The sequence below is a fragment of the Candida jiufengensis genome (assembly GCF_024610255.1).
Source record: "Candida jiufengensis strain CBS 10846 chromosome Unknown scaffold4, whole genome shotgun sequence".
NCBI lineage: Eukaryota > Fungi > Ascomycota > Pichiomycetes > Serinales > Debaryomycetaceae > Lodderomyces > Lodderomyces jiufengensis.
In genome coordinates this window covers 566,364-594,336 of record NW_026261559.1, presented here as the reverse complement: position 1 = coordinate 594,336, position 27,973 = coordinate 566,364, and the positions used below count along the sequence as shown (strand labels likewise).

The 27,973-nt window shown below is 29.8% G+C and overlaps 7 protein-coding genes across 7 annotated transcripts; 5 read left to right on the top strand and 2 right to left on the bottom strand. All coding sequences in view use genetic code 12, as the record gives it.

Moving 5' to 3' along the window:
- Positions 1-3,943: 3,943 nt before the first annotated feature.
- Positions 3,944-5,455, bottom strand: KGF54_002183 (uncharacterized protein; the record flags this gene model as incomplete). The annotated part of the gene is made up of 1 exon (XM_051762635.1): positions 3,944-5,455. One exon carries the CDS (start codon positions 5,453-5,455, stop codon positions 3,944-3,946), a length of 1,512 nt encoding a protein of 503 aa, XP_051620695.1.
- A 1,646-nt stretch (positions 5,456-7,101) lies between these two features.
- Positions 7,102-7,902, bottom strand: KGF54_002182 (YCP4; the record flags this gene model as incomplete). The annotated part of the gene is made up of 1 exon (XM_051762634.1): positions 7,102-7,902. The coding sequence occupies one exon, from the start codon at positions 7,900-7,902 to the stop codon at positions 7,102-7,104; it is 801 nt and encodes a 266-aa protein (XP_051620694.1).
- Positions 7,903-9,259: 1,357 nt separating this feature from the next.
- PST3 (flavodoxin-like fold family protein) lies at positions 9,260-10,129 on the top strand (the record flags this gene model as incomplete). Its single annotated transcript, XM_051762633.1, has 2 exons — positions 9,260-9,527; positions 9,789-10,129. 2 exons carry the CDS (start codon positions 9,260-9,262, stop codon positions 10,127-10,129), a joined length of 609 nt encoding a protein of 202 aa, XP_051620693.1.
- Positions 10,130-13,668: 3,539 nt separating this feature from the next.
- On the top strand, positions 13,669-15,390 carry KGF54_002180 (uncharacterized protein; the record flags this gene model as incomplete). The annotated part of the gene is made up of 1 exon (XM_051762632.1): positions 13,669-15,390. The coding sequence occupies one exon, from the start codon at positions 13,669-13,671 to the stop codon at positions 15,388-15,390; it is 1,722 nt and encodes a 573-aa protein (XP_051620692.1).
- A 1,375-nt stretch (positions 15,391-16,765) lies between these two features.
- Positions 16,766-21,940, top strand: KGF54_002179 (uncharacterized protein; the record flags this gene model as incomplete). The annotated part of the gene is made up of 1 exon (XM_051762630.1): positions 16,766-21,940. One exon carries the CDS (start codon positions 16,766-16,768, stop codon positions 21,938-21,940), a length of 5,175 nt encoding a protein of 1,724 aa, XP_051620691.1.
- Positions 21,941-22,276: 336 nt separating this feature from the next.
- Positions 22,277-27,385, top strand: KGF54_002178 (snoRNA-binding rRNA-processing protein; the record flags this gene model as incomplete). Its single annotated transcript, XM_051762629.1, has 1 exon — positions 22,277-27,385. The coding sequence occupies one exon, from the start codon at positions 22,277-22,279 to the stop codon at positions 27,383-27,385; it is 5,109 nt and encodes a 1,702-aa protein (XP_051620690.1).
- Positions 27,386-27,537: 152 nt separating this feature from the next.
- On the top strand, positions 27,538-27,913 carry KGF54_002177 (uncharacterized protein; the record flags this gene model as incomplete). Its single annotated transcript, XM_051762628.1, has 2 exons — positions 27,538-27,540; positions 27,599-27,913. The coding sequence occupies 2 exons, from the start codon at positions 27,538-27,540 to the stop codon at positions 27,911-27,913; spliced, it is 318 nt and encodes a 105-aa protein (XP_051620689.1).
- Positions 27,914-27,973: the final 60 nt, after the last annotated feature.

The following is a 27,973-nucleotide window of genomic DNA, read 5'->3' as shown; positions in this document are numbered from 1 at the left end:
AGATTTAGCCTGAGAGAGATACTGCTGTTATCGATTATTATTTAGTTCCCATGAAGTATATAGACTACAATGGTAAAAAATATGTTCAAATAGCTATAGGTGTTTGATCTGATGTTATTTATAATCGTATGTAGATTGCAAAAATTTTGCAACATATCAAATCTTAAATTTTCAAATTCTGCCACGTACAATAACATAATTGAGACAAAAAATTGAATACTTACATTAGATTCAAAAATTAATTAAATCAACTTGCGGCAACCATAGAGCCATGTCGAAGCTTGATGATAATTGTTATCCTCCAATTAGTTACAAATTCTCTAGATTTTTCAAACATATCGTAAAACCTCCAAACCTCAATACTTAAAGATGAATTAAAGTCTAATGGATATAAATAAACAACAGTAAAACCACAAGCACTTAAAATTACTAAATGAGGGAAATAGATGAGAATTACAAATTCAAATTATTACAAAATACAAATAACATATATATTCAAGGAAATTAATGACCTATTTGCAGGATGTGATTTGTGAAAATACTAATTTTAATGAATGCATAATTTCCAAAAATAAATTAGTAAAGCCAGGTAACAATATAAATCAGACTTCCATCACTGTCCGAATTTAAAAACATTATCATTAATGGTTTTGGTTTTCCAGACTTTCTTGATCAACTAATTGAAATAATCTCTGCTGGTTATCAAGGAAAGTTCTTTAAAAAAGTCTTTACATTTTCCTAAGATAAAATTTATTTTGAAACATTCAAAATCACCACTTCCATAAATAAAGTTCATCCTAAACTAGTTTACAAAAGAATGGCAATGACTATTTTTACAAATCTCAAATTCAATAACAAACTTAATTTGATTATTTGTAAAAACTTGAAATTCTTCAATGGCAAAAAAGCATTTTCATTCTTCTATGAATGGTTATCGGTACCCAGAACTTAAAACGACTTTGACTTAGCCTTCAATTAGATTCGCCTTCAATTAGCTTCGCCTTCAATTAGCTTCGCTATCAAAACACTGATGCATGCATTAGTTACATCCATTATTTGAAAAAGAAATTTGAAAAGAAAAAGTTCATAATCACCACCTTCATAAATGAAGTTTTAATGTAATTAAAACTAGTTTACGAAAAACCAACAGCAATTCTTTTTCTTCCCAACTCTATTTGAAAAACAAAACCAATTATAATTCACACAGACTGTATCGACCAACCCTTTGATAAAGGGATTTTGAAAGTTAGTATGATTGTTTGATCACTTTAATCAAAAAAACATGTTTGACATACCGCATCTAACAATAACATGGGCTGGTGCAATACAACAACCTCATGATAATACCAATAGAACACCTTTAATTTACTTCATGTTGTGGTGGTTCCATACAATATGATAATAATTTCAAAATGGTGTCAGGGTGTTAATGATAACTCAATTGAAAGATTAAACTTTACCAAAGACCATTTAGAATCTTTTTCTTTGAATTTTTCTTCAGAGATCGCGCGATCGCGCACTGCGTGTTAACTTATCTAGAATAAAACTAATTAATATAAATTTACAACCAATTGAATTAATTTTTAGATGTTTACGAACTTAAAATCCTAATATTTAAACAATAAAAAAATATAAGTACATCAAAAAAGAAAAAACCATGATTTGGTACGAACTCAATCAAAGAGATATATTACTTTACAACTAAATTGAAAATCTTAGATATTCTCTATAATATTCTCTCATAAGTATTTTTTTGAAGTAGAGGCACGTCATAATTATTGTTTGAAAGAAAACGAAAGAATTTTGGTGGTTGTAAAGTAATGATTGATAAACAAATCATTATATTGTTTTAAATAGGGGTTTATTGTACTTATAAAAAAGCATTGATAAAGTTAGGTTAGCTAATACTAGTATAAAATAAGTGGGGCTATTCGTTTAATTCTTTTTATTCGAGGTAGATTTTAGAAAACATTTATTCGAAAAGAGTTTTATAAGCTGAGAATTAGAAAGCAATTTTTCGAATTTTTAATTTTATAGTAAATTATCAATGTAAAGCAATAGCAAAAAACAAAATTATTAAACTTTTTATCCGAGAATATTTGATACATCCTATAAAGAATTAAAGAGAATTTCTCGAGAATTCAAAGTTAAATTAAAGATTTTAAAGATGTAGAAATATGTTAGACAATTGTACGTTTTTAAAATGTAAATTGTATTAAATAAAAATTTGTTTTACATTATCTGAAATTGTTAGTTATATTTTTGATGATGATTTTTATTTTTAGTTTGTTTATTGAAAAATTTTTTTTTGGCACTTTATGAACGACCAATTATTTATTAACCTTGAGGGATTTTAATATTTTTTGAGTATATACACTACTACTTATTTATTTAAAATTTATTATTGTTGACTTTAAATTACTTAAAAAAGATAAATAAATAAATTTGTTATTAAATAATAAGATGCTACCAATTAACACTTGAATTTATTAATTAAGTTTTATTTTCTTCTTCAACTATATTAAAAATTTTTCTCTCGAAGAATCTAATATACAGGAACTTAGAATAAATTTATTTATGTTTCAAATAGTTTAAATTTTTAATCTTAGTATGTATAATATAATAAATAATACAATATAATAATAATAAATTGATCTTTAATTCCCCTGATTTATATTTTAAAAAATTTTATCTCATAATCTTTTCATTATTTTTCTTCTTTTGAATATCATCATTTTTCAATTTATTAGATTACTGTCCTTTAATATCATTAACAAGTTATTATTACTAGTTAATAACAAGTTCAATTTGTTATAAATTACAAAATTTGTTGTATTTTTTTTATTTTTTTTCATTTGTTTTTGTATTAATATTAGTTACTATATTATAGGTTAATTGATTTTACAACCAACTTAAAAATTTTATCATCAAGTCAACCAAATTATAATTTTGTTTATCATTCATTTCCCTTAACAGATACCAAAACTTTTCATCATGAATTTCTAATAATTAATAATCAGAAATTAATTATACCACCAAAAATGATTACAATTAATATATTTGGATTAAAGAAGAATAAAAGTTTATCTTCTGATTCAAGAAGATCATCGAATTCTTCATGCAGTTCATCAAACAACCATTCGGGTTCATTTGTTAAATTTGATGAAAAGAAAGATTATACAAAAAGATGTAAAATGAGATGTTCAACTCAAAAATCAAAACCAGTTCCTGTTACTTTTTGTTTGGGAAAATAATTGGTGAAGTATTGAACAGTGAATGATTCAATAAAAAGTCTTATTTGCTTGTTAAGGTTATATTTATTATTTAGTTCTAGATTTTTTTTTAGTTAAAAATGAAAAATGTTTTATTTGGGTTTTTTTAAGTATAAGTGATATAACTTGTAGAATTTTCGAGTAAATTTTATTTAATGATGGCGTACCTAAAATTTGATTGTAAGTGGTGTATCAGGAAGGCGAACGTTGAAGGACCCCCATTTAAAATCAGAGTTTTGTTTGGTGTCAGTAAATGTAAGAAAGCTCGTAGAGTCAAAATTTCATTAGAAATCTAAAATTTCAACTGAACATTAGCACTTCTCAACTTAATTTGACGGGCTAGAGAGTACGGAAACACTAGGATCTTTTATTCAAAAGACCAATGCATAACCGGTCAATGCAAGTTGTCCCGTCTTTAATTAGCAAAGAAGAAAGAAAAGAAAGAAAAAGAAGAACAAGAAGAAGAAATAGAGAAGATATTTTTTTTTCCTCTGGTGATGATTTTCGAAATCTTGAAAGCTTTTAGTAAATCGTGTCACAAAATCGGGTTTAGTAATATGAATAAGTATATTAAATATTAAATAGTCTATAAAATTAGAATTATAAATAAATAGTCATTAAAAAGTTCATTAGTAGTCATTAAGGTTTCATTAGCAATGGTGATGTTTTTTTTAAGAGCGTGGTTTAATATTATCATGTAAATGATCAATTTTAACTCGTTTTGATAATCCAACTCTTGATCTTTTATTATTACTAACAATTTCTGATAAAGGTTTTGATTGTAATCTTTTTCTTTTCAAAGTTGGTTGTAAATGTGTTTGATTTTCTTGATCTTTTGGTGGTGAAATTTTTGATGTTGAAGTTTTTGGTGGTGAAGATTTTGGTTGTTCATTAGTTGATTCAGTAATTGATACCAGCTCAAATACTTGTAAATTTTTTGATTGTGCAATTAATTCCAGATCAATTACTTTTGAATTGTTGTCAATCACATCTAAAGGAGGATTATTCACCGGTTTATTACGTGAAAATACCGAATCTTTTGATTTACTTGAATTAGTTGATTCTAATGATTTATTTGATCCAGTTCTTGAAGTAGGTCTTGATTCAACAATTTCATGCAAATTGACTTTTTTAGTAGTTTTTTCAGGTGGTTTTTGCAAATCAAACTCTTTGGTAGTTGATACTTCAGGTAAATTTTCCAATTTTGTTAATTCTTTATGTACATCTTTTTTTTCTTCAGGAGCTTCTTTACCTCTAAATCGATGATTCTTTTCCCTTGATTCTTCCAATTTATTTAAATCATCATATAAATCCCCAAATTTATCATATTTTCCAGAAGTCAATAGATCGACTAATTTTTTCGGTTTAACGACATCAGTTAATTCCAGCTCAACTTTTATAGTATTGTCAACTCTAACTCGATCTTTTAAGTAATTTTTTGAATCAAATTGATTATCATCAAATTCTTCGATTTTCAATAAAGTAGCTTTTAAGTTACTTTTTCCATTAGCCAACTCAAATTTACATTTTATTTCATTGGTAATTTTAAATTTTTGATCAATTAATTCATCAAATTCATGTTTAATACCCAATTCAGTTTTGATTTCTCCATTTTGTGAGGAACAATCAATAATTTCATCTTCATTAAATTTTATATCCGGTAGAATAACATTTTTCAAAACTTCTGCTTTATCTAAAGATTCTGTTTCATTTGAACTTCCCAGTAATAATTGATTTGCAGTTGGACAAGATGAACTTGATTTTGGTTGCTTAATTTCAAAATTTGAAATTTCTTCAACTTCTCCATCTCTTATACTTGAAGAATCATATTCATCATCTGATATCTCAATCATTTCTTCTTTTACTAATGGATGTGAACTATAAAATTCTTGAGTTTGTAAATATTGTTGTGTTGATTTTAGTTCATTTTCATTAGCTGCAAAATCAATGTTATGGAAATTATCATTACTCAATTGTGATGCATTGTTTAGTTGTGAATCACTACCTAAATTAAAATTAGTTTGATAAGTTGATGATGATTGTGGTGTTGGTGGTGGTGGTTGTAAGTAAGAGTATTCTTCTTCACTATCTGAAACATGAGTTATTTCTGTTGTATCGTTTGGACTTTTGACGGTGGTTGGACTTTCAGGTAGGGTTTTACTCCTTTGAACCCGCTGCCTCATTGCAATTGTTGATATCAAAATTAGACAACAACAAGAAATGTAACATAAAAAGGAAAAAAAATTTGTACCATTGTGGGTGAATATAAAATTTAATACAATTTTTTCAAAGGCGGATTAACTTCTACATGGACATTCTAAGAGATTGAATTAAACATTTTTACAATTCATTATAACAATTACTTGAAAATATAACACTTAAAATATATTATTTAATCATTTCTTTTTGGTTGTAAATACAACGCGTATAATAACTTAAAAATCTCGTAAAACTTTTTTTTTTTGCAACTTTTCTTTTCTTCAACAACTACAAATTCATTCATTCAATCGGTTTCTTCTTCGTTAAGAAATGCTCATGCATCAAAATATAAACTTTCAAGATCATTGAATTGCAATAAAGTAATATCATCCAACAGATCATTAACACCACCACCGGGGATTATACAATTCAATAATCTCCACCAATTTTTTCAATTCCATATTGACTCGAATTTTATCTTTTGAAAGTATCATTTTTTAATTGCGATTTATCAAAGATTGAGAGACACAGATTCCATCCGTACCGCAACATCCTCCATAGGTAAGTGTACTACTAAAAAATTGATATATCATTTTAACTAGTAGATTTGTGAATCAGTTCAAAAAGTTCTCAATCTAGATTGGAATTGTAAAGTTTACAAAAGCTCCCCCAAAATTTCTTTCAGTTCACAATCAAATAGTTTTTAAACTTTTATTAAAAATTTACTTTGTTTTAATGATTCGATTTTTTCTGGTACACGATCAAATACTCGGGTTTTAGTTTATTGAATTTTATTTTACCATCACCAAAAGAAAAATCAAATATGTTCTGATATTTTCGATAATGATTAAAAAATTGCTCAAAAAGATTAAGAATTGATGATCAACTAAGGGGAATCAAAATTGGGGTACCTAATGATCCAGTACCAACAACTGATTTATTCAATTAAAAACCACTACCAAAAACAATAGTCGTTCAATGAATTTTTGATTTAAAGGGCTCCCTTTATGGTTAGTTTCCAATACTGTTTTTGTTTGTTGTTTGGCAATAGGTATGTATTAATGATAAAGTTCATTTTTGGTTATTGTTTAGGTGTGGTTGAATTTCTTTTACAAGGTGTTGTTGGAATATTATGATTAAATTGAGTTCATAAAGAATTTTGGGTATTTTGTTGATTGAGATAGATTGAATTTGGATTTTTTTTTGTATGTATTCTTAGATTCGCTGGTTTTTTTTGGGATTTTACTAACATAGTTGAATTTTAATTTGTAAATAGTTTCGGTAATATACGTATTGACTTCTGATGATAGAATATTTGTAGAAAGTTCACAACTTCGACTATATGCAGGAGAGCTGCTTGTCCCATGTGTAACTTATTTGATATTATGTTTAACAAATTGTTGAGAGAAGTAATTGATGAAGTTCTGTTTGGACGCTCAATGGAGGTTTATTGAAGACAGAACCGTCAGTTTCTAGTTTTTATTCTTTCTGCCCGATTCCCAGTCAACACTGCGACCAATTCTTTCACCATTTCTTTTCACCACTACAATTTCAAATGAAATTTTACTAATTATTTATTATTTATTACTAAATCTAACATCTATGAAAAGAACTTTTATAATTATAAAATTTACATTATTATACATTTTGAACAAATACTTTTATCTGTAGTTTCAGGAGCTTTTGAGGTTTGTGCAGCTCTTTGTGGTTGTGGTTGTGAATGAGTAGTTGGTTTTTCTGATTTAACTTCTGTTGGTTTAGATGAAGTAGCTCCACCAGTGGTTGCCGCAGCACCAGTACCTTTTCCTTTATTTGCCGAATTGCTTTCTGACTTGTAAAATTTACTTGCTGAAGTCGCAAATGACTCACCTTGTTTAAATGCAATATCTAACTCCAATTTACTTGCTTGACGACTTCCATCTCCAGCAGCAAGAACTCCACTACCATAAGGAGATGCACCATGAACTTCACTCAAATTAGATTGTTCTGCAAATGCTTTTGCATACCCTAAAGGAATATAAATCATACCATGATGAGCTAAAATTGATAAAAAGTTACGAATAGTCATTTCTTGACCACCACCTTGAGTAGCAGTACTTGTGAATAATCCCGCTGGCTTACCATAAAGCTGACCTTTCATCCAAATTCCTGAAGTTCCAGAAATATATTCAAGCACTTGTGCTGGAGCATTACCGAATCTGGTTGGAAATCCAAAGATAAAAGCATCATATTCAATTAAAGTATCCAATGTTGCAATTGGGGAATTTGGTTTTGGTGGTGCATGCATTTTTTCCAAAACATCTTGAGGTAAAGTTTCAGCAATTTGAAAAATATCAGCTTTAACACCAACGGATTCAATACCTTTTTGAATTTCTTTTGCAAGTGAAACTATATGACCATAGGTGGAGTATTCAATAATAGCAATTTTCATGATGAATTATTGTAGGCTTGGTTTGATGAAAAAAATGTAATTGACACAAGTTCGAAAATTTATTTGAAGAAACAATTGTTTATATTTAAGAATTAATATGGGTTATGAAAAAGTAAAAAGTTGATTGCAATATTTATTTTTTTACAAATGTTTCACAAAACAAATTAAAGATAAAAAATTTAAAATTTAATTTTATTTTTATTTTTTTACTAATTTTACTAATTTTTAATAATTCAAATAATAAATAATAATCTTAGTAATTTTAGTAAAATATATTAATTAAATTTATAATGTAATAACTTCACTTAAAACAATAATTTCTAAAACAACATATTATTACTTATATTACGTATATTATTACATATATTACATATCACACATCACATATAATAAGGTTTTAAATGTTGTGGATTTGTCTTTGACTAAATCTAATAATGGTTCAAATTTAATTAACATACGTGTTTTTAAACTGTACCCAATTAGTCAATCAATTTTCAGAACTCGAAGTGAAAAGAAGATAATCTCAGAAATGTTTACAATTCATTTACTATCATGCAAACTATAGCGTCTTTCTGTCGATTTAAAAATCTCAGTCAAAGCTGCTAATCAGCCTTGGAATACCTCTTAAGCGGAAATTTGAAACTCTTCAACGTTTCATTAATTATTTTTTCTCTCTCTTAGTTCTTTATCTGACAATCTTATATTTTAACAAAATAGAAAAAATTACATAATTTGAACTAATTGGAACACACTATCAATAGTCTCGAATAATGAATATTAATTTAAGGAACAATTATCAACATCATTATAATTAATTTTCTGCACATTTATTTCCATTTTGGTCTCTTACTTTATTAATTTATTAAATTTAATTAATTTTATAAATAATTTACAAATTTTAGACAATCATGTAATGTAATTACTAATTAAATTATTAAAGTTAAATTTATATTCTCCATTATAAATGTTTAATCAATATGAATTATAATAAACTAAACATGAAGTATTATTACTTAATTTTTGAATTCCAGAAATTCCATCAATTGTGTAATTAATTCAAATACTTCTGACTTTTTTACTTGGAACTTTTTTTTAATTTGCTAAAAAGTAAAAAAACAATCTCAGTAGTTTTGTGTAACAATTTTATAACCTTTCTTATTATTAATTTATTAATAATTTTAGTAAGATTCAACAAATTTTGAACTGAGGCAGACTCCCTTGAAATCACCAATTTGTATATATATATATATACTCTACTTCGAACCTCAATTCATCTATTTTATTTCAATTTGTATCTTATCAAATTAATCAATTACTTTATCAATCACTCACAAACAATCACATATATATAACAAAAATGGCTATCAAAGTTGCAATTATTATTTACACATTATATCACCACATCGCTACATTGGCTGAAGAAGAAAAAAAAGGTGTTGAAGCAGCTGGAGGTGAAGCTGTTATCTATCAAGTTCCAGAAACCTTAAGTGATGATGTTTTAACTAAATTACATGCTCCTCCAAAACCAAATTATCCAATTGCTACTCCAGAAACTTTAAAAGAATATGATGCCTTCCTTTTTGGAATTCCTACAAGATTTGGTAACTTCCCAGCTCAATTTAAAGGTATGTATCTATTTTGAAAGACAGAATTGGACTTGAGTTGATTGGAACGTTTTTGCATAACTAAACATTCTGACGATTTGATGTATTTACACAAAAGAGTGCAAAAGCATTTGGTAGGTTTTGACATGCAAAAAATAGTTTTTGTGCAATTGCAAAAAATAACAAAGAAAGTGCTGCAAATTCTACATTTCAATCTGTTCCAACAACAGTCTGGTTATTTTCTCTCCTTCATCTGGACACTTTTACTAACAAGTTTTTTAGCTTTCTGGGATCAAACTGGGTCATTATGGGCTCAAGGTCTGCTTTACGGTAAGATTGCTGGTGTTTTCGTTTCCACAGGTACATTAGGTGGTGGTCAAGAAACCACAGTTGTCAATTCATTGTCAGTTTTAATTCATCATGGTATTATTTTTGTTCCTTTAGGTTATGCTAAAGCATTTGCTTTGCAATCAAATGTAAGTGAAGTTCATGGTGGATCTCCTTACGGTGCAGGTACATTAGCTGGTGGAGATGGTTCTCGTACACCAAGTAAACTTGAAAGAGAAGTTGCTGAAATTCAAGGTAAAGTTTTTTATGAAACTGCTGCTAAATACTTATCATAAACATAAGTTGGATAATTTGTGTATTGGCTTAGTTAGGTTTTTATTTCAAATAAATTGAATATTTTAGAATTTTTCACTGTCTCTGATTCAAATACGAATGTTGCAGAACAACGATAGTGTAGTTCAAGGTGTAGTAGTACTTTAAATTAAGAAAATTAAAAGCGTTGTTAAATTGATATTCATTACTTTATATTCAACCAGTTCAATAACTTTTTTTTAACAATACTTCATAATATGAGATAAATATAAAGAGTGTAAGAAATCCCTTTACTCTATCATAGCTACTTTTTACAAATTTTCAAAATTAGGTATCGGAGAAAAAAGTAGTTTCACAAAGAGAGAAATTTATCGTGGTTCATCATCATGAAAATAAAAACTATCAACTTCAAATTCATGACTTGTTGAACTAGGAATGACAAGGTTTTATCAAAATCAAATCAAGAGAAATCGCTACCAGAAACTTCAGAAAGAGGGTTAAATTCAAGACATGCTCAATTAATCGCTATTATTGGTACCATTGATACTTGACTTTTTGTTGGTTCAAGTGCAACTTTAACTATAGCTGGTCCAGCTTCTTTGTTTCTCGCCTTTGTTAGACTAGGCTCAGCTGCTTATTTCGTTACAGCAATGCTTATTACAAGACAGTTTTCTTACTTTTACTAGTAAATGGTCCATTGGCTTTTGTCAACAATTTCTTAGCACCAACCTTTGGGTTTGCCCTCGTGTGGAACTATATCTATGCCTTTGCTATTCTCGTTGCTGTGGAAGCCACTATGTTGGCCGCCTTTGTTAAATTTTGGTCCACTAATGTTCCTCTTGCTGTCTGGATTACAATTTTCTTTATTATTATGATTTCAATGAATATTGCACCAGTCAGATTTTTTGGAAAAATGAGATTTTGGTTTGCGTCTATTAAATCAATTGCTTGAACAGGTTTGAGTATATTACGCACTGTTTTAATCTTGGGGAAGTCCAAGACAAGATGGTATATCTGGGTTTAGACATTGGGAAGGTACGCCATTCATAGAACATATGATACCAGGTTCTACAAGGAGTTTCTCAATTCTTTCCTTCATTCAGATGCAAGAACATCATTCTCAATGGCACAACGTGGTAAAGCTCCAAAGCCTTTTAGCAAAGTTAGCAGATTTGGTAATCCATACTATTCGGTTGGTGCTTCATCAGTATTTGGATTCTTGGCTTATTTGAATGTTTACTTATAATCAGCTCATGCTTTCAACTGGTAATCCATCATTTCAGGATTCTTTGGTTGGATTGCTTGGGCTTGCTTGTGCTTTTGCAACCTTAAATGGCAAAAACCTATTGAGTTCCATAGTTTTACTGATAAAATGCCATATAAACCAATTTTACAACCCCATATGGTGCTTAGTAGTATATCATATGTTTTTTTCTTCAATATCAATTACAAATGGGTATTTTTAAGGCTGCTAAATTTATTGCAGCATATTTTCATTCACCATTAGTTGTTGTACTATACGCTGGTCATAAATCATATATTCAATTACGTGGTTATAAACATTGGCTAGCACCACTTGAGATATTGATTTAACTATTAATCTAGATTTGGTTAAAGAAGAAGAACAAAATTTCACATTTCGTGAACCAAAAAATTTCCTTCAAAGGTTTGGCTCTGGTTGGCATAGAATTTATGTATTCTTCTGTTTGTACTTATAATATTATTTATCATCAAAGTTTTTATCAAACAGTCATCTTTTTTGTCTAGATTTTCAATGTAACTATAAATCGGTACTAGTTTCAAATTCAACTTTGTGTCACCAAAATACTTTTCTGTATATTGGGGCAGTAAAGAAAAAATTGTGAAATGTGAATAAGTCATTGCTATTTTTTTTGCCTGCCTCGAAACTTTCTTAAAAGTCCACTGAATCGAGCTTAGCACTCTTTATGCGGTCCGCTGACAACTCGTGTAATTTGAAGGATGTAGCTTCATCTGCTAGTTTTTGTCAGTAGATTAGCTACTACTTATGATTACCATGAAAGTTGCAAGTTTCAGAGAAATCGAAGTTATTGATGTGTGGTCTAAAATTTGTGTAAAGCTCACCTGACTCCGGGTTTAAAGAAGTTTCAAAGTTATCAAAATATTTTACATAGTATAAACTCATATAACATTCTTTCTTTAAATAGATTTAAATAGATTGTTCAGCAAGCTAGATGGACTTTTTAATGAACATATGAAGTATTGAAAAAAAAAAAAACATAGCATGGCCGCGTTGAGTAATATCATCACTAGCCTTCACTAGGATCGTATATTAAGGTACAGCTGAACATAATTCATGCTTACCCCAGATTATTTCAATTGTAACAAATTTTATGGCGATTGAATTATTGTTTTTTGCAAAATGCCTTTTAGAATGAAAAATTTTGACTAATAAACCCTAAAAATTAAGAAACAAAACACAAAAAAATGAAATGTGAAAAAGTTAAAATTATTTTATGAGATTAGTGGGGTTGTCAGATGTTGTTGTAAGGTCAAATACGATTTTTATTTAGTTTTAAGCAAATGCAGGTTTATGAGTGAACGTTTGTTTAATATCGTTACTTCAGTACTTTCATCAGCGTTCTTGAACTAAATAAATTAAAAAAGTGAAAATCAACCGAAATCGCTTTGCTTTACTTGTTTTTTGAAAGTTAAACTAAGCGAAATGTTTTTTTATATTTTTTTTACGAATTTCTTTTTTTAAATGCCGTAATAAGAAAATCTTTAAGGAATATTGTTATCTTTTTTGTTTGAAACAATTTTTAAAGGTTATGGTGTGAGGTTTTTTAATCTTTTAATTTAACTGATAGCTAATTTACGTTCTGATCCCAATCTTTCAAACTAACCGTTTCTTATCTTTAGAATTTTGATAAATATTTGCTTCATCCTTGATAGAAAAGTCATAGCTCTTCCCTTAATGAGTAGAGGGGAATAATAATTTCTGTTTCTAACTTTTTAAGTCATCTTACATTTATGTTTTTTTAATTAAATTTTCCACTTACTTTGAATTTTAGACTTTTCGGATTAATTTTTACATTTGGAATTGGGAGTTGTGATAATTTAGTTAATAATCTAATTATTTAACCCAAATTGAGTTAATAACCTAAATATTTTATTTTAAAATTTATCCATAAGAAGTTGTGGAGTCAAATTAGTTCATCACAAGGGTGTTTCAATATAGATTTAGAATCAAAATTTTTTGGGAAATATCAAAATTTTAATGAGGAGGTGCAAATCATCTTACATTATTTGAAAAACCATCTTTCAATTCAGGCAAAATCTGTACGAAATGTTAAACAATATTTTTTTTGACTAATTTTGTTTATCTCTTTGTTTGTTAATCAATTTGATAAATTCAATTTTTTTCAAGATAAGAAATTGTACATATAATAAGTTGATGAACAAATCATTATTGTTTTTGCAGTTCAAGATTACAAACGAATTATATTTAAACAGCTCAAAAGTCTTAAAATATAAAATGTGAAGTTTTGTAAATAATCATAAGTCATAAAGTAACACCACAATGGGTATAAAAGATAATTTAGCCAAAATTGGTGTTTCTAAAAAAGAAATTTATCGTGGTTCATCAACAAATTTAGGTTTAACAATTTCAAATTCAAGAATCATTGAGACAGATGAAAAGAATGGTAAAATATTATCAAGATCAAACTCAAGAGAAACCGCTGAAACTTTTAAACCAGAGACTTTAGAAAGAGGATTGAAATCAAGACATGCTCAATTAATAGCAATAGGTGGTGCTATTGGGACTGGTTTATTCGTTGGTTCTTCATCCACTTTAGTTACTTGTGGTCCTGCTTCATTGTTCTTGGCTTTTCTTTTACTTGGTTCAGTTGTTTATTTTGTTACTTCAATGCTTCTTACAATGACAGTTTTTTTACCATTGCCAGGAAATGGTCCATTAGCTTTCATCAACGATTATTTATCCCCTTCCTTTGGGTTTGCATTGGGACTAAATTATTGGTATGCTTTCTCCATTTTGATTGCTTCTGAAGTTACAGTCTCAGCCGTTATAGTACAATACTGGACAAAATCTGTTCCTGTTGCAGTTTGGATTACAATTTTCCTTGCAATTATCATGATTATGAATTTTGCACCAGTCAAATTTTTTGGTGAAATGGAATTTTGGTTCGCATCTATCAAATTGATTGCTTTAACCGGATTAATCATATTAAGTATTGTTTTATTCTTTGGTGGTGGTCCGAAACAACATGGTGTAACTGGGTTTAGATATTGGAAACATTCACCGTTCCACGAACATTTAGTATCTGGAGCTACCGGAAGATTTTTAGGTTTATGGACAGCTATCATTAAATCAGGTTTTGCTTATATCACCAGTCCTGAATTACTTTCAACAACTGCAGGTGAGACTGTTGACCCAAGAAGAAATGGTATTAAGGCTGCCAAGCGTTTTATTTTCAGATTAGTTTTCTTCTATGCCTTAGGAACTTTGAGTATTGGTGTTATTGTCAGTTCAAAAGATACTCAATTATTTGGTGGTGCTTCAGATGCTTCAGGTTCTCCATTCGTTATCGCTATTAAAAATGCAGGTATTCATGTTCTTGATCATATTATTAACGCTGTCATTTTAACATCTGCTTTATCAGCTGGTAATTCCTTTCTTTATTCAGCTTCAAGAACATTGTTCTCAATGGCACAACGTGGCAAAGTTCCAAAATTTTTCAGTAAGGTTAATAGATTTGGTATTCCATACTATTCAGTTGGTGCTTCATCACTTTTTGGGTTCTTGGCTTACTTAAATGTTTCTTCATCTTCAGCTAATGCTTTCAATTGGTTATCCAATATTTCGACCATTTCAGGATTTATTGGTTGGATTGCTTGTGCCTTTGCATTTCTTAGATGGAGAAAAGCTATTGCTTTCCATGGTCTCACTGATAGAATCCCATATAAACCGTTCTTACAACCATATGGTGCTTGGTATGTTATTGTGTTTATGTTATTAATCTCGATCACTAATGGATATGCAGTCTTTTTTGATTTCAATGGAGCTGATTTTGTTGCTGCTTATATTACATTACCAATTGTACTAGTATTATATTTTGGTCATAAGATATATTCTCATATGAAAGGTGAAAAGTATTGGTTAATTCCAATTCAAGATATTGATTTAGTTACTAATTTAGACTTGGTCGAAGAAGAAGAACAAAATTATGAGGTTCGTGAACCTAAAAATTTCCTTCAAAAATTCTGGTTCTGGATAGCATAGAATTTGTGTACTGTATATTTATTGTTATATTTATTTCTTGTTTTGATTTGTTGAAGCCTTGACTCTGAATTTTCCTAGTTTGGGGACCAAGTACAATTTGAATATGTTCTACAAAGAATTCGTTGTCCTGATTTTTATTTCTTGACAACTTTAACTAAGACAGGCTACTCATGTTGACTACCTACAGAGTGTAAAATTAGCTGTTTTATCTCTTTTACTTTCCATATCAGAACCAATCTGCCTATTTTTTGTGAGCTTTAATAATTTAAACTCTTCATAAGCGGGTGCCAAGGCTTTTGGAAACTGCACGAACTTTTGCAGAACTATGTCCAGCTTTTGACAGATTAGGTTTTGCTCACAATAAAATCTCTTTAAGTTTCAGGTTTTGCTTTGTGTCACAAAGATTGAGATTGTTCGTCTCAAACTTTATTTTTCCACCTCAAGATCCAGAAAACAAAGAAAGTTTAGATCTGAGCTCATTTCTATCTCAAAATAAATCTCGGTTATTTTATCTTTCTTAATTTTTGATTCGAGTTTTCAAGTTTTTTTGAAAATAATTTCGTAGATGAAGTGTAACTATGAGGTAATTCTATGAGAGTCATGAGAATACCAAAATTTGTATTAATTAATTAAATTGTTTTTTAAATCCAAAAAACTGATAAATCGTCAAAAATTTCTTTTTAATTCGGATGAAATTGCCTAAACTTTTGTACTTAGCTTACGCTTGTTGCAACCTAAGGATTAAATAAAAGTAATATTTTCTTGATCTCATATAATTTGAGATTATAATAAATTATTATTTTAAAAATACATAATCAACTCCAGAATATAATCATGAAACAAGTCTAACGTTTCTTTTTCTAAAAGGCAACTTTGGATTTTCTTCTTTGAGCGTTTCTTAAATGACTAAAATAGTAATATTTTTTTTTCCTTTACGTTGAAAAATATTTGGTTGCAAAAACCAGAATTTTAATTTGTTTTGTTTTGATATGTAATAAAAATTTTGACTTGGAAAAAAGAAATCAAACTAATGACTTACAAATTTTTCACAAATGTTGCAAGTGAGCAAGTATGCTAACAAAAATTAGCAGGGTACAAGTCATCCAAAACTCGTATTTTAGATATTTTGTGTTTATAGTAATCCTAATTGTAAGAATTTTCTAGACATTGAAGTTATAATATCAGGCAAAAGTCTTGTTAATAATATATTTGCATAGTTACAAAATTTATGTTTGCAAATACACATAAGCCGATACAATAAATTACCTATGGAGTATAAATACTCTAGAAAATCCCTCTTAATTTTATAAAAGAAACGTTTCAGCAAATTCTTTTACAAAACATCATAGATTCAGAACTACCACAAATCTTATTTATGGTCAAAGCAAGGTTTTTTGCAGCTTCAATTATAGTTTTATTAATTATAAAGAGCGTTATCGCTGCAGAATATGAATATCATGATTTCACAGAAGACTTAGGGTTAACAATAAATGAGTATGATTGTGCGGGAAATTCCATAGTTTATGAACCGATAACACTTGCAGAGCTAGAAGTTGCTGAAAAGGAAGTTGCTGAAAAGGAACTTGCGGAAATAGAATTTTCAAAAAGATCAATTGGAAATTTCACATATGACTTAGGAGTCAGCGCAATTAGTACCTTTACAAATTTGTTTAGAAAAAGATCAGACACTGGTGATAAATGGGTTCCATCAATTGAATTTAAGGTTTATAAAGTTGAGAAAGTGGATAACGATAATTGGAAAATTGATTTTAGATTAAATACAGTTACAGATGCTGCAAAAGTGGTACTGCTCTTAGGCTCACAGGATCTAACAGTCGAAGCAAAACCATGTGGAGCTACGCTTCTTGGAGATACGATACGTTTGTATGGTAAAGATGCAAAAACTGCTTATAGTAATGCATTTGATTTTAATGCTACCATTTTAGTTCAACCTTCAATACATGGAGATTTTTACTGTTTACCTCAAGATTTCGGTTTTGAATATAAAATCTCAAGTTATTCAGAGACATGGCCACAAGTCTTTTTGATTGAGTACAAATACAGAGTTAGTTCTGTAGATGGTGCAGAACCCACCGTAATAAATCCAATAAAACAGGCTATACCAAACCTTTACGCTCCAGTATTTGATAAATGGGAAGATTGGTCAGGTTATTATACAGATAGTTTGGAGATTAGTAATTATTGTTGGAAAGTTCCATCATGTGCAGAAAAAGAAGAAGAATCAATGAATATCACAACTGAAGTGGAGGCTATAGAATCAAGTATTTTGGAAACCGAATCAATTACAATCACTGAAACTTTATCAATTAATTCGCCTGAATTGGAGACATTTTTCCTTTTAGAATCAACTTATACTTCAAATCCAAATGTTAACGATGGTGCAATTTATGAAGAAACTCAAATCGATGAAGAGCCAAATTCAACTACAGAGGGTTCAGTATTTGGATCTTCAAATCATGAGGAAGTACCAGCAATGACCGAGGAAGCAAAGTTAACCCTTGAACTGCTTATTTCTAACGAAGTGTATTACGAGGAACTTTCAGAAGATGTGAATTTTACATTAGAACCAATTGTATCACTAGAAACAAACTACGATGCAAAAGAAACTTTCACTGAAGTAGTATATGCACCAATAGAGACTTTAGCTTCAGAGCCATTCCTGACTGGATTTATTGTTCAAAAAACGGATTATGCCAATACTGAACAAACCTCAATTACTTTTGAATCATTTGTTGGTGAAGATGCAAAGTACTCGGAAAACGAATTAACTGAAAATTTAATACCCATCTCAAGCTCATTTGAAACGGAAGAAGTAGTTTATGAAAGTGATTCAGTATTTGAAGAATCATTTACAATCTTTGAACCATATACATTTGAAAACTTGGTTCATGAAACAGAACAACAAGATCTGGGATCAATTACAACTTTATTTTCATACTCGACTGAAGAAAATATTTACGAAGCAGAATATGGTCCCGCTGTGCCAATTGCATCTTCCGAGTCATATACAACTGAGGAAGAATCTTATGAAGAAGAAAATTTTGCTCAAGAATCAGTCTCAACTTCAAGTTCATCTCTAATTAATGAAGAAATTATAGAGGCAGAACAAACTGATACAGTGACGATTGAAACTTTAGAAACTACTACAGAAGAAAGTACTAAAGAAGAAGGTTCCATTAATACCAAAGGGCCATCCACTAGTGTAGCAATTTTAAATACTGAAGCAATTTTAAATACTGAAGCAATTTTAAATACTGAAGCAATTTTAAATATTGAAGCAATTTTTACAACTGAAGCAATTTTTACAACTGAAGCAGATTTTACAACTGAAGCAATTTTTACAACTGAAGCAATTTATTACGACGAAGGGGACAACACCGAGGTGAACGTTGAAGAATCATCTTCAAAAAAACAAAATTTAGCTACAATTACTGAAGAAGTACAAGATATAGAATCAACTACAATTCAAGGAGACTCAGCTACAGATTTTGAGGAAGTTCAAAATGCTGAAGACTCATCTTCAAACTCATCTACAAGAACGGAAGTAGGAGAACATGCTGAAGAGTCATTTACTAATATTGAAGAAGATCAAAATGTTGGAGACTTCACTACAAATGGAGAAGAAGAAGAACAAGACGTTGAACATTTATTTATAGATACAGAAGACGAGCAGAGTATTGAATCGGTATCTACAGCCACAGATAAAGAACAGAAGATTGAAGAGTCATCCACGAACACAGAACCGGTACAAAATTCCGAAGAGAAATCTACAAATACAGACTCACTTACAAATGCAGAAGAAAAAGAAAATATTGACGAGTCATCTAACAATTCAGGAGACGTACAAAATGTCGCAGGCTCATCAACAAGTGAAGAAGTTCAAAATCTTGGAGAATTATTTACAAATACTGAAGAAGAAGAAAATGTTGACAAATCATCTACATACTCAGAAGAAGAACAAAATGTTATAAATTCATCTAACCAAGAAGCTCAAGAAGAATCATCTTCGATCTCATCTGCCAATACTATGGAAGAACAAAATGTCGAAGATGTATCTACAAACATAGAACAAGCGCAAAATACCGAAGACTCAACTACAAATACTGAAGGAGCCCAAAATGTTGAAGACCCAACCATTAACACTGAAAAAGCTCAAGCTATTGAGGATTCAAGTACAAATACAGAAGTGGAACAAAATGTTGGAGAATTATCTACAAATACGGGAAGTGATGAGAGTGTTGTGAATTCATCTACCGAAGAAACTCAAAACATGCAAGACTCAAGTACAATCACTGATGAACCTGATGATATTGAAGACTTATCGATAAAAACAGAAAAAGCTCAAAATGTTGAAGACTCATCTACAAATACTGAAGACGCTCAAAATAATCAGGGCTCATCTTTAAACTCATCTACAGATACAGAAGAAGGAGAAAGTGTTGAAAAGTTACCTACGAATACAGGAAATGATCAGAGTGTTGAAACTTCAATCCCCGACGAAGCACAAAATACTGAAGATTCAAGTACTATAATCGAAGAACTTGAAATTACTGAAGACTCATCTATAAATACGGAACAAGGACAAAATGTTGGAGACTCATCTAAAAGTACAGAAGGAGAACTGTATGTTGGTGATTTAGCTACAGTTTTAGAGGCTACAGATGAAGAAGGAACTCAAAATATCGAAGGCTCATTTACGAACACGAAAGAAGGAGAGATATTCTATCAATCATCAATCAATGAAGAAGCTCAAAATACTGAAGACTTATTTGCTAAATCAGAAGAAGAACATAATGCTGGAGACTCATCTGAGAACATAGATGCTGCAAATGAAGAAGAAACTGAAAATGTTGAGGGTTCAACTAATGATGCAGTAGAAGGAGATATTTTTGATCAATCATCTACCATTGAGGAATCTAAAACTACAGAAGACTCATCTATAAGTGCGGAAGAAGGACAAAATACTGAAGACTCATTTACGATTATGGAAGAAGGAGAGATTTTTGATCAATCATCTAGCAATGAAGAAGATGTTGAAGACTCCCCTAAAAGTACAGAAGATTCTCAGAATGTTGGAGACTCACCTGAAGAAAAGGAGCAAATTGCTGGAGAGTCATCTACAATTGAAGAAGCTGAATCAAACGTTGAGAGCTCATTCACAAATGAAGAAAAAGAACCCAATGTTGAAGACTTAGGCAGGGAGACAGAAGAAGTACAAACCATTGAAGAAGTCTCTACAATAAAAGAAAAACAAAGTACTAAAGAGCTTCTTGCAAATCACGAGATTGAACAAAATACTGACGAATCATCAACTAATACAGAAGAAGCTCAAAATGTTGAAGACACATCTACAAGCACAGAAGAAGTACAAAATATTGAAAATTCAACAAAAAATACTGAAAAAGAACAAATTGTTGAAGAATTAGACACTGATTATGACAATTCGTATAATCTTGAAGAACCGTCAACAGAAGAAGGACATTATACCGAAAATTCATCTATACCTATAGACGTAGCGTCTACAAATATTATAGAAGAAGAAGAGCAAAACGTTGGTAAAGAGCCTACGAATGCAGAAGAAGAAACTCCGACCGCGACATCAAGTTTGAATACTCAAGAAGCGATTTCTGGAGTATCACAACCCATTGATGAAGCAAATAACATTTCCACATCATTAGCAGCAAACGAAGTAAAATATGAAAGGAACCAGCTCGCAACAGAGGAGGTCTTTATTAACATGACTTCAGTTTTAGCTTTAGCAACCTCAGAAGACAAATTTGTTGAAAAGGAATATGTTAGTAGTGATTTACCATATACTGTATTAGAATCATTTGCCACTGACGAATTTGAGTACGGCCAGTTTCAAGTTGCAGATGAATCGCTTCCAAAATCAGAACATTTTGCTACGGAAAAGACAGATTTCGAAGAGCCATCTACTCGCTTTATTACAATTGCAACTTCAACAGTCAATGCTGCTACAAAACCAATTACTGCTGAAACAATAAGTATATCAAATGAAGAAGTTGAATCTCAAGTGCCTTCTATCTCGCCACTGACAATTGCTCATGGCAATTCATCAAGTATAGATTTAACAGAAGCTACTTCGAATTCCGTGTTGAATCAATTTAAATCAGAGACTTCAATTGCTCCTCAATCAACAGCATCTTTGTCAAAAAATGCAAACTTGCAGAGTTTACAAAATTTCGATTTCCAGTCTCAACCATCAAGCGATAGCTCATTCAGACCAAGTAGAATTATACTCACAAAATCTACATCCTCGTTATCATCATCAGACTTTTCATCAATTAAATCTACATCGTCAACGTCTATTATACCTTCACCATCTACATCGTCTTCAGCTAGTTTACAAGGAATAGATTTTGAACACACCGACTCAAATTCATCGAGTAATCCTGTTTTCACACAATCAGGCGTTGATGAAGTTTACAAAGGAGGCTCAAACAAGGTTTATACTTCTACATTTGGAATCTTCTCAGCAATGCTTTTACTAATTTTAGTTCAATTATGATTTAACTTTCTAAATCTTTATTAGGGAAGTTACTTTAGTAAGTAACAATTTATTTTTTTAATACATGTTCATAATTTTTTGAAAACGTATCATGATTTTCTCTTTACCTACTGGCTTTGTTGGTTCGCTAAATGATTGTATGAACGGGTTGATAATTCAATTTATATAATAGATTCTACACTCGAGAGTTCGAGTAAAATACACAAGTTACACAAAATCTGAAACACATCTCAATTTTTTTTTTATGAGAGATGAATAGAGAGAGTAGAAGATTAAATTCTACACTAGTAAACAAGTATATAATCTCATTTATTACAACAACGTCAAGACCTCAAAATGTCAAGTTTAGCTTCTCAGCTTAAACAAATTAACGAGAAAACGTCGTCTATAGCCTTGAATAGACAACAAAGGTCAAAGCTACATTCACGTTCATTAATTTTTGATCCCAAAATTGCATCAACTCAAGATTATGATTATATTTATGAAATAGCACTAGAAGGATTAGAAGAATTATCAGCATTAGATTCAAGATTCAACAAATTTAAATCATCTTTATTTACAATTGATTCTGTCAATTTTGACAGGAATGTTCAAACTGAAGATACAATTAAACAATTGAATACAAATATAAATGCTTTTTTCACGTTACTTGGACCATATTATAAATTCAATTGTGCTTTAGTAGCCAGTGAATGGTTAGTCAGAAGGTTTCAAGCCAACATCCACAATGCAGAGTATTTAATTTTAACATCATTGCCATATTATCAAGAACCAGTTTTTTTAAAAATATTGAACGTAATTCCTAAGCAAAGCATTCCTAACATTTTTGGATGGTTGACAAATTTTAAAGATCAAATGAAAAATCCAACTTCACAATCAATTTTCAAGGTCTTTTTTGGAGATGATGCATTATTCAAATTTTATACATCCTTCTTGAACGATCAAATACAAAATCATACAATTTATAAAGAACAATTAGTGTTTTATTTATCGGTAACTATCCAAATTTTGGCAGCACTGAAAAAAATAAATGATTTAATACCCGATATTTTAAACATTGTTCAATTATTATTGTCTCAACTGGAAGGTGCTTACTACTCAACAACGGAGATTAAATTAACAGCATATTCAATTCTTTCAGTTCTTTCATCAGTTGCACCATTGAGAGCTGAAATAATCAATTCTTTAATTGAATTATTACTACAAGACTTGACTTTATACAAACCCACAATTACATTATTAATTCAGTTCTACAATAGTGACGAAGCAAATGTGGACTTTTTAAAACAATTAAACATCAATTCTCAATTGGTTGATACATTACAGGAATTAAATGATTCTAACTTTAAGTTAGACAAATTTGTTTGCAAGTTATACGAGGAGAAACCAAATCCAGAATTGATACAATTTGTGAATTTAAACAACGAGCCAACTTACAACGCCGTTGCAAATTCAACGATTGAATATTTAAATCATAATGCAGATGCAGCATTTGCAGACATTGTGAAACAGTTATCTAAAAGTACCTTGTTCGCAGATATTTTGAAAAAGTATAATACAAGTGTAAGTGATTTAGAATTGAAACTTCAAACTACTATAGCCGAAGCCAATAATGATATCGAAGACTTAGTAGAAGTATCAGAAGAAGTCGAAGAAAAAGATTTGGAAAAATTTGAATTTTTACAATCTATTTCACCAACATATTTATCAAAGGATAAGGATTTTTACAATTTATCTGCCTCATTAATTAAATTTTGTTCATTATCCAAAGGTAGTATTGCAGCTATGTCATTACTTGCACATAAAAGATTTAGTTCATTAGAAACAGCCATTTCATTTTTCATTCGTGTTGCACTCACTCCATCAATTCCTTTAATTGTTAGAATTAGTTCACTCAAATTGATTAAAATAAAAATTAAAGAAAATTCTGATGGTAAGACTGATTATTATTTATTAATTCCATTACTTTTATTAGGACTTAAAGATGAATCAAAAAGTATACGTATGGTCATATCCCAAATAATTAAGACCATCACTGACATCACCAAATCAATTCATTCTGACAAAAAAGCCAAAACCGAGTTTTTCATGGAAGATCAAATCTACGGTTCAACAGAAAAGAAACTCATTTCTCCACAAGATGCTTTAACATTATTAAACACAATTAAATTAGATGATGTCATATTTGATCAGAATCAATGGAGTACATTGTTGTCAAGTATATTTCAAATCAAAGTAGGTAAGAAAAAGTTAGGTCAATCATATAAAACTTTCATTGTTTCACAGTGGGCACTTCCTTTACCTTTAGTATTTAAAATTAAAGCGTGGACAGCAATCGAGGAAAGGGCTTTCTTTTGGGATGACGTTGCAAATTATTTTGGTGCAAGATCCAATTGGGAAGCACAAGCCAAACCTGCTGGCATAAGTATAGCTTCAGTTGATAAATCCATCGTTGACCTTGTTGGTGGTAAAGCTGATGCTGAGCAATCCAATAAAGATGCTGAATGGTTACGTAAAGGGTTGGAATCTCAAATTGCAATTGACGTTGACAACAGAATTTTGCGAGTTTTTCAATTTTTTACATCTGTTGAAACTCAACTATTATTGGTGAACAAGCTTATTGAATTATTAATAAACGATGAATTTGTCAGTTTTGATCCTATGGCTACATTACAACTGTTAGATTTGAATTTTGAATTATTTTTACAAGCTTTAAATAATGTTCAAATAGGGGAAATGCCAGAACAAGGTGTTGTTAAAAGAAGAAGAAGATCATCAAATTCAACTAGACAAGCAATGGCAAAAGAGGATATGAATACATTAGCTTTATCACATATAAGAAAATTAGCTGTTTTGCTAGAAATTTTGGAAACCAACTTAAGAAGAAACCCACAAATTGCTCATCCAAAATTACTTAAAGTATTATTCAAAATTTTGACAGATTTAGATTACTTAGGAAATGATGGTAATTTACCTGTTCTATACACTCAAGAATTATTAGCTACTTGTATGTTGTTAAGTATTAATGAAATGAAGAATGGAAATCAAAAATTTGACTCAAACTCAATAAGGGCTGACTTAATTGTTAATTCAATAAGAACAAGTACATCACCACAAATTCAAAATAAATTATTATTGGTCATATCTGAATTAGCTTTGTTAGCTCCAGAAATCATTTTACATTCGGTTATGCCAATTTTCACATTCATGGGTGCTCATACAATTAGACAAGATGATGAATTTTCCAACAATGCATTGCAACAAACTGTAGCTAAGGTTATTCCAGCATTGGCTAAAAATTCTGAATCAATAAGTACAGAAGTTGAATTTTTACTAGCAAGTTTTACTGCTGCTTTTCAACATATTCCAAAACATCGTAGAGTTAAAATTTTTGTTGCATTGACTGAAACTTTAGGTTGTGCCAATTCAATGCATATAATTTTATTTTTACTAGCATTTAAAAAATTAGAAACTGTCATTGATTTTGTTGAACTTTATTTAAGATCATTTTCTGCTCAAGATCAATTAACTGGATTTGTCAATTTTACAAAATTAATTAAAGAGTTACCAACACATTTGGAAGTCAATTCTGCCGAATATGAGTCATTGAAAGCTAGACCAATATTTGGTAACTCAATTGTTAGTTTGACTAATGAACAGCTTTTGGATTCAAGACGTTCAATTTTAGATTATTTAAATACAATTTTAAGTTTAGATTCGACTTATGATGCATCTTCACTCAGAAGCAAAGTTGCTATTTCATTAGAAGAAAACAATACAGTAATTGAAGATTTTAGAGAGCTTACTTCCTTTGCTTTAAGTGAACTTGAAGCATTTGCTAAAAATACTGAAATATCTAATGAATTATATGAAATATTGAGTAATTTATTAAATTTGTTACCTTTATCAAATTTTGTTGATTCGGTTATTGATTTCTTAGATGTTGATAAATTAAGTGACAATACCTCAATTAGTGTTGCCAAAAACTATGCTATACTTGCAGCAAGAAAATTTGAAGAAATCAGCTCAAACTTGATACTGAAAGATACTGTCGAAAAGTTATTAGACGTTTTAATGGATGGTATAAAAAGAAATGTTGATCCTGAATTACAACAAGCTTATTTGAATACATTTGCAATTGTATCTCATAAATTTGGAGAAGCTCCAATGGATTCTTTGAATGTTTTGACATCAGAATGCGGATTATTAAGTGATCAAGTTGAAGTCGTTATATCGGCAATTAGTGCAATCATTAGCATCGTCAATACTTATGGAGTTAAAACTCTTGGGTTTTTTCCAAAAATTATTCCACCAGCTCTTAAAATTTGGGAAAATGCGGACAGATTAACTCAAGAATCAATTTTACTTTTATTATCAACTTACATTAAAAAAATGCCAGCATTCATGGTCACAACATTGGATTCAATTTTAGTCACAATTTTAAACAGTGATACCGAAATAAAATCTTCAGTATTAAAATTAGTTATTGATCATATGGATGCTGGAATGGTTTTGAAATCCCTTTGTAATATTTGGACAAAGATTTATGCAAATGCTGGTAATGTTGGATTATACTTGAATACTATGCAATTAGCAATTGATAAATTAGATAAAAAGGAAGCCACTCAACAAGCTTCCATGTTTATGAAATGGTTGATTAGTGCATTTGAATTCAGACACGAGACAAAATTTGATCAAAACGCAATTGGTAGAATTGAAAGCTCAGTTCATTCATGTGCAATTTCATATGTTATGAAGTTAAATGATAAAAGTTTCCGTCCATTATTTGCAAATTTGGTTCGTTGGGCAACAACTGGAGAAGGAAGTTCAATTGAAATTAAATTGACTTCAAGATTATTATCATTTTATCGATTCTTTAATAGATTACAAGAACAATTGAAAAGTATTGTCACCTCATATTATTCATATTTAATTGATGCTACTACTACAGCTCTAAAAGAAAATGCATATGGAGATATTAGTCTTCGTAGAATCATATTAATCTCACTTTCATCATCATTCAATTATGATCAAGATGAATACTGGTCACAACAAGGTAGATTTGATAGCATTTGTCAACCATTAATTTCACAATTAGCTACTATCGAGGATTCAATTGGAAAATATTTAGTTAAAGCAATCACATCATTAGTTTCAGATGTATCATCAAATGAGTATAATGAAATCATCTTAAAGGCATTAATGAAATATGTATCTTATGATAGAGAAAATTCATCAAGAACTAAAATTTGGACTATAAAAACATTAAAATCCATATTCCAAAAAATGGGTGAACTGTGGTTACCATATTTACCAACTTTAGTACCACATATTGCTGAATTATTAGAAGACGATGATGAAGCTGTTGAATTAGAAGTTAGAGAAGGTTTAGTACGTGGAATTGAAAAAGTACTAGGTGAACCATTAGATAGATATTTAAATTAGTAATGGACCGTATATGTAAAAAATAAATGATTTCTGGTAAATACACTACCAATTGATTCTCAAATATTTTATTCCATAAATTTCTGTGAAAAAATTTGGATCGGAAGTATCATTTAAATATCAATATCACTTGGATCCAATTAAATAAAGAAATGGTATGTTTTAAAAAATGAATTAATCAATATCTAAGAATCATTCACTAACTATTTTTAGTCATCACTTTTAAGATCAGCACAAGCTTTGAAACCATTATTTGATAGAGTTTTAGTACAAAGATTAAAGCCAGCTTCAAAAACTGCAAGTGGTCTTTATATACCAGAAAAAAATCAAGAAAAACTCAATCAAGCTACAGTTATATCTGTTGGTCCAGGTATGACCAACACAACTACTGGTGAAGTTATTCCAGTTTCAGTTCAAGCAGGAGATAAAGTTTTATTACCAGCTTATGGAGGAAACCCAATTAAAGTTGGAGAAGAAGAATATTTATTATTTACTGATAAAGAGATATTAGCCAAAATTGAGGAATAAATTTGACAGATTTCGGATGTTTGGGTGGAAAAATAGACTATTATGTTATATCTTGTAAAT